The following is a 6751-nucleotide window of genomic DNA, read 5'->3' as shown; positions in this document are numbered from 1 at the left end:
TGATCATTGGAGGTGGTCTCCGAGTTGGTCACTAGAATTGTTTCCAAAATTATTGATTAAATTAGAATTAGTTATTCCCAGAGTAGGTTGCCAATAATGGTTGTTGTCTTGTTGGAGTAAGACAACGATAGAACCTGATGACAACCCATGGTGGGGTGAAATAGAGGATTAATAAGAGTATTTTGGTAAATTAAGATATTATACGAATTCTAGTATTTCATAAACTCATTTGATCAAAAGTTATTTTGAATGGTTGTCAAACATTCGAATATTTTTAAAATAATTTTTTTTAAAGATGTTGGAAAAATTAAACCAAATAAATATTAAATTATTAATAAAAGCTTTATTAATCTCGAGTCGAACAGTTCGAGTACCCCACCCGCGTACCGTACCAAATTGATATCAACGAGTACGCGCGTTCGTGCCAAATTGACGCTCAGCCTTGCGATCCGCTGCTCAAGGTCCTTCGAAACACCGGCCAGTGAGTTTCGCTTGAGAGTTGAAACTAAAGCTCGAAGATCCTTTGAATCTCTCTCTCTCTCTCTCTGCCTTCATTCATTCTCTACACAGAGAATCGAAGTTTCTTAATTCAGAAAGAAAGCGGCGATCCAAAGATGTCTCTGACGGCCGTGAAGATGTCCGAAGATATCTGGTTTACTTGTCTCACTCATGCATTGTCCACCGAGACTGAAGAAATCATGGGCCTTCTTCTTGGCGATATTGAGGTCACTGCAATTTATTTTCCCTTATTTCAAGGGTTATTTGAGTTTTGCTTTAATTTTGAGTTACTGGGTGTCTATTTCTTGCTTTGGTTGTTGCTTCTGCTGGATGTTTATTTGAAATAAAAGTTAGATTGGTTGTTTTATGTTGGGTTGTTTGTGGTTTGGATTCTCTTTGTTTTAGAGTTAGAGGTAAAGTTTTTGTGCTGTTCTGGCGTAGTTAATCGATTCCTTAGCCATTTTGTAAAGTTCATAGTGAAGAGTGGTATTTGTGGTACTCTCTCTAGAGTCTTTTGACTTCAAATGATGTCTGTTAGAAATGGACTTGGTTTGTTTGTCGCATTAGTGCGTGTTAATTTGTTACATTAAGTACAATGTTCTAACTCTCGTGTTCTAGCTCTTGTTAGATGGTCTATCTGAATTATGGGTCATTCGTTAGCACAATATAGATGTTTTATTCTACAGTTTCTTTTCTAGAGTTCGAGTAATTTATTTTTCATGGTTGGATTCTCTAAGCTTTAAGCTATTTTTATGATTTTTCTTTCAGGGTGCTATATTTTCCTTTTTTAAAGGTAGTTGTTATTTCGGTTCTGCGTTCTTCCTGACCATGAGATTTTGCAGCATTCAAAAAATGGTAGTGTAACTGCACTAATTTGGGGAGCATCGCCTCAGACACGGTCTGATAGAAGGAAGGACCGTGTGGAGACGCATCCTGAACAATTGGCTGCTGCATCTGCCCAGGCTGAGATATCCTTTGCTCCTTTTAGCTTTGGGAAATTCTTCTTCTTCTAGACATTGTCCTATTTATCTCAACTAATGCTTAATATTGTTACATCCTTATTCCTTTGCAGTGCATCTTTTTGTAGTTTATCATTTAAATCTATTATCGTGTCAATAATCTTGACAAATGAAAAGACCTTACTCAATTCATGTTAAAACATTCGTTCATACATTGTCTATTGAGCTACAATAATTTGACTCTACAATTTCATTTATACCATAACCCCCTAGGGAGCAGCCCCATTGGCTTATGCCTGCCATCTCTAAGTAACACCTACCAGGAGGTTGCTTCCTTGAATACTTGGCCTCCGGAGTCTAGGCCTTTGAGTGACCACAAAGGTGTCCTTTTTTTAAAAAAAAAATAAAAAATAAAAATTATTCTATGATGAAGAATGTTTTTTATGGTATGCATTTAAATTATTGGGGATCAAGCAAAATGAAAATTTGATAGGAAAAAGTTCTATTTAACAACCATTTTCCTTGTTTAATATATAATTTCATTGGGTATAAGAGGAATAGAAAAAAGGGCTTGCAATGTACTAGGAGTTTGCTGTATGGGGCCTAGTTAAATTTTTGAGTGGTGGGAATTTTATTATGTTCTCTACCTTCAAGAGTAGAAAATGGTGAAACTGATGTTTAATATCAGTATGGCTTTGTGAAGTAGCTTAACTATTCAAATTCTGAAGTACTTTCTGAGAGGATGGAAAGTTAGTTGCTTGTTCCAAGACAAAAAGGACCAAAAAAAAAAAAAAAAAAGCTCAATTCTGAAGGAATATTTTGATTATTTGTTTTTTCGCTTGTGATTAAATCTATGTGAAGTTATTTTTCTTTTATTCAATTTTGTTATATACTTAATTTTATAGAACAGAATGACAGCAATGACTGGGAGAACAACAAGAGTTATTGGGTGGTACCATTCACATCCTCATATTACAGTGCTTCCTTCACATGTTGGTTAGTATTGACTTGTCTATGATGTTTAATTGTAACCCATCTTACTTGTGAGCTGTAATGACACCAATGATGTAAAAGATTGTGCATGTCAATTAGTTGGTTGTCCATCTTGTGCTGCTTTCCTAGGTTTCAGCTGGGGACCAAGTTTCCATTCCACCTAAAAATACCATATTGTTTCATCCTTTGAGTGATTATGTTATATTGGTGATAACTGATAAGAGAGAAAGTCTCCTTTGGCTTCTATAGGCTACTAGCCTTTTCCTTTTCAATTGTCCAATTAAAGGTGTTTCTTCTTCTTCTTCTTTTTTTGGAAAAAACTTCAGACTTGGCTTTCGTTTGGTGCTAGGGTGCTTAGAATAGAAGGCTGAAAATTTTCTTTTAACTTGTTTTTTCTGATGATTTTATTATAATAGTTACAAAAGTAGACCTGAAAATTTCATCACTGGTGAAATTTCATCGGTACAGTTTCTCTTTCCTCTTCATATTCCTTGTGAAATTTAATATTTCGTTGACAGATATTTCTATATTATATGAGAAGATAATCGGTCTTTCATGTCAGTTTGGGTCCATCACCCCAATCTTGTACATGATTTCTTTGTTACAATTTTGGCTAAGGAGTTCCCTTGATTTATGTATTAGAAGATATTATTATAGTATTTTTTTTTTCTTTTTGAACTTCTCTATCAAAGAAAAGAACTTTCCAGTCATGGAAATCTCACTTGCAGATGTGCGAACTCAAGGGACATATCAGCTTCTTGATTCTGGGTTTATTGGGCTGATATTTTCCTGCTTTAGTGAAGATGCCAACAAGGTTTGAATAGTTGTGTTTCTTTAGGGAATTATCTTTGGCATGTTTACTAAACATACATAGTTGGGAAATGCCAGGTTGGGAGAATTCAAGTTATTGCTTTCCAGTCCTTTGATGGGAAGCAGAATCACCTCTCAAGACCTATTTCTTTATCTCCTGTATATCGAAATTCGGTGATTGATGTCGAATCTTCTTTGAGTTCCTCTGAAAATTTATCAGCAAATGTGGGCTATGGACCAGGAGAGAATCCTGAGCAAGACACTGGTAATTCAGTGGTTGCTGGAGCTCTTAAGGTACAAGTTCAACATATTTTCTTTACAAAGATGCCTAAATCTGGATGTTTGGATTCATATAGCCAGCTAAAGTTGATTGATGAGCAGAAGTTTTTGCCGAAATGCCAATTTTCTGTTTCATATGATGTTGAAGATAGCATTGTTTGTTTATGGGGAAGCAGTTCAACTCTTGAGATATTTTAAAATTTTTTAACTGGATACTTGATGAGTCCTGCCTTGCTTTAAATTTGAAAACCTTATGCAGATAAATAATAACTTACAACACTTTTGAGTCTCATATTCTTCTACTCTGACTGGTGAGTAAAGCTGCAGGTCCTGGACTTTCGATTCACTTCAGTATGCAAATCTCTTCTATCAATCTCTATCCATTCAGTTTCACGCCAATTAGGAAACTAAATCTTGGAACTTTGTTTTGCTAAAACTTGTTTTACTCTCTCGGATCACTGATGATATACTGTTGTAAATAATATATGTAAGCCCAGTGTTTTAAAAGGCGTGGCCGAGCACACGCCCTGTCTCTTATACACATCTAGATGTGTATAAGAGACAGACCTAATTGACATCATTATACTACCTATGTACGAATGACGGCTACACAAAAAATCAAATCTTATTGGACGGCTTGCTTGTTGCTTCTTCTTCACGGTTCCGTCTCCAAGGATTCAGTAAGTCTTTTCTTTCTCTTCTTCTTCCTCTTTCTCTTCTTCTTCCTCTTTCTCTTCTTCTTTCTTCACCAAATCTTCTTCTTCTGCCTCCTCCATTCACGGTTTCTTAAAAAAAACAGAACTTCTCTTCTCTTTTCCTTCTTCTTCTTCTTCTTCTTTGATCCTTCATTCACGGTGGTTTCTTCAAAAGAAAAAAAAATTCAGAACTTCTATCGAACGATGGAGAGAATGAGGATGAAGACCTATTTAGTGAAGATGATTTTGATCTTTAGGATTTTAGAATTGTATTTGTGATTGTTTTTATATCGTTTCACTTAACTTTGGTGTTGAATGACAATTACTAATATTTAAATCTTATCTATCTTTTATTTTTTTTTTACATATTCTTCTTTAAGCCACATTTTTATCCATCTATGTTTTGGTTGTGCAAATAAACATATATATGGTATATATATATATTTTATATTTTTTTATATATAGTGCGGCTCAAGAAAAAAAGCCCACGCCTGGGTGCCTTATTGCGCCTCGGCATTTTAAAACACTGTGTAAGCCTACTCAATTTCTGTGAATAAAAGTGAACTTCTTTAAGATATTACAGAAGCGTTCCATTATTATGCACCTTGTAGTATCTGGAAATCATCGGTTCAAGGTTTGAACTTCAAATAGCCTATCAATTTATCATCAATGAAAAAACTGGGATGATTTCACCATCTTAATGTAACATATTTTTTAGCTTAATATTTCTATTCTATGAAATGAAGTAATTGTCTACTGGTTGATTGAAGTCACTTGGTTACTGTCTGTCATCAAAGGAGACATCTAAAGAAGTGCTCCATGGATTTTATATAAGAATTCAGTTCTGGGAGTTCAATTTTGTTAAAGTTTGGAAGTGCTGTGCATTGAACATTACACCATGATTGGTGTGTATTGACTGGTTTGAAATTGTCTACAGGGTACTGGACGATCTTCAGAGTTGGGTTATTTTTTTGCTAATGCTGACACCAACTATCAAGGAAAAGAGAAAATCAGTGGAAGCTATCTTACTAACAATACAAACAGCGGAATTACTGATATTGATCCAATGGACTTGTCTGAAAGCATGCAAGAAGCAATGCACCGTTCAAATATTGAAATGAGGTATGAATGAAGTGCAGATATCTTGATGTTAGCATCTAATGTCATAGAGTTACATAAAGAATGACTTAATCTTGTTATGAGTTCAAACTGTGCTAACCATGAGTTCTTGCTTAATTTGTGTGTAGCTGGATTGATAGGGAGTCAGATGTACCAGTTGTCTGTGGTATATTGTTCTTCTTTCCTGAAGGGTAACTCATTATCATCATTTTTTTTTCTTTTGCTGCCAGTGCTGCTGAATTCTCAAGGAAAGAGATTCCTCTTCATGTTATGCCAACTGCTTCGCTCATAAAGCTTGATTCACCATTGATGTCTTTCACTGATTTACAGCATGTTCTGTTTGAAGAGGAGAGATCAGCTTATAATCAAGCCATCTCGAATAATATGAAGTAAATGGTTATCTCCTTAGTTAATTACTGGAGCATATTTTCGTAATTCACAAATGGTTCTGTAATCTATTTTATTATTGACTCTAGTGATCATTTTTGTTTTTCATAGGGATGGGAAAGTGCATCCGCTGACGTTCATACATCACACATCAACATATCAGGCTTCAATGTGCAAGTTAATTGAATATTGGTTAGGCACAAATGCTGGCCTCTATAGCGACCATTAATTTTTGGTTTTTATTCTGTGTGCCTTGAATGCACATTTGATTGGAATTTTTCTTATTTCCCCTTTCATTGTTTGCAGTCTTAGTCCTGCCATAAGTGCGCTTCAGGACCGTGTAAAAGAGAATGAAATTCGGGTATGAATTGATACCCAAAACTCCTATTGGCACTGACTGATCCCACTGATTTTATGACATGGACTGGAAGGGGATATTTTCTGCGCATTATTTTTTTGATCTCTTTGTTCTGATGAATTCAAATCGTTACTTGATTAATTGACGAAAGAGTATCAGATAGTTCTAATATGATCTTGACGGTTGATGACTTCTTTGTTAAAACAGTTAGCTTTGCTGGCTGAGGAAGCCAGGAGTCTGGAAATTGAGGCTGCAAAAGCAAATGAGTCAGGCCCGGGATCACCTCATCAAGTTACTCATGGATCTCGAGCAAGTGCTTCGCCAACACTCAGGGATTTGTATCCTTCAACTGCATCTGTTGGTGCACGTAGTGCAGGAAGCTCTATGAACCGGAGTAGAAAGGGGTTGTGATGATATCTTGTGCCAATAACTTGTTCTCTGAATTCCCGAATGCCTGTATTATAGCATTCAGGTCTTTTTTTGTGTGCATAAAAACGATAGAAACGTATAGAAGAGGGGTCAAATGGCATTCATTATTAACTACCAAAATTTCGTCTTGATGTTAGATATTGTCTAGTGTCTAAAAATGGCTTTTCATCGAGTAGCAATGCTGTTGAATCCACCTATATCAGTTTGGATAAGTTGCAAATTAA

The 6751-nt window shown here is 35.5% G+C and overlaps 1 protein-coding gene across 3 annotated transcripts; it reads left to right on the top strand.

Moving 5' to 3' along the window:
- Positions 1-375: 375 nt before the first annotated feature.
- LOC120085724 (lys-63-specific deubiquitinase BRCC36-like) lies at positions 376-6751 on the top strand. 3 transcript variants are annotated; one of them, XM_039041886.1, is made up of 11 exons: positions 376-725; positions 1341-1466; positions 2366-2453; positions 3179-3264; positions 3339-3554; positions 4214-4219; positions 5172-5356; positions 5584-5742; positions 5852-5932; positions 6047-6101; positions 6306-6751. In XM_039041886.1, exons 1-11 carry the CDS (start codon positions 615-617, stop codon positions 6507-6509), a joined length of 1317 nt encoding a protein of 438 aa, XP_038897814.1. In that variant the 5' UTR covers positions 376-614; the 3' UTR covers positions 6510-6751. The 3 variants fall into 3 exon arrangements, with proteins under 3 accessions (XP_038897814.1, XP_038897830.1, XP_038897822.1); XM_039041902.1 differs by having other exon boundaries at positions 1267-1466; positions 2368-2453; XM_039041894.1 differs by lacking the exon at positions 4214-4219 and having other exon boundaries at positions 377-725.

The sequence above is a fragment of the Benincasa hispida genome, chromosome 1 (genome assembly GCF_009727055.1).
Source record: "Benincasa hispida cultivar B227 chromosome 1, ASM972705v1, whole genome shotgun sequence".
Lineage (NCBI taxonomy): Eukaryota > Viridiplantae > Streptophyta > Magnoliopsida > Cucurbitales > Cucurbitaceae > Benincasa > Benincasa hispida.
The sequence above is the reverse complement of the archived record's forward strand: the minus strand, read 5'-3'. Positions and strand labels throughout refer to the sequence as shown.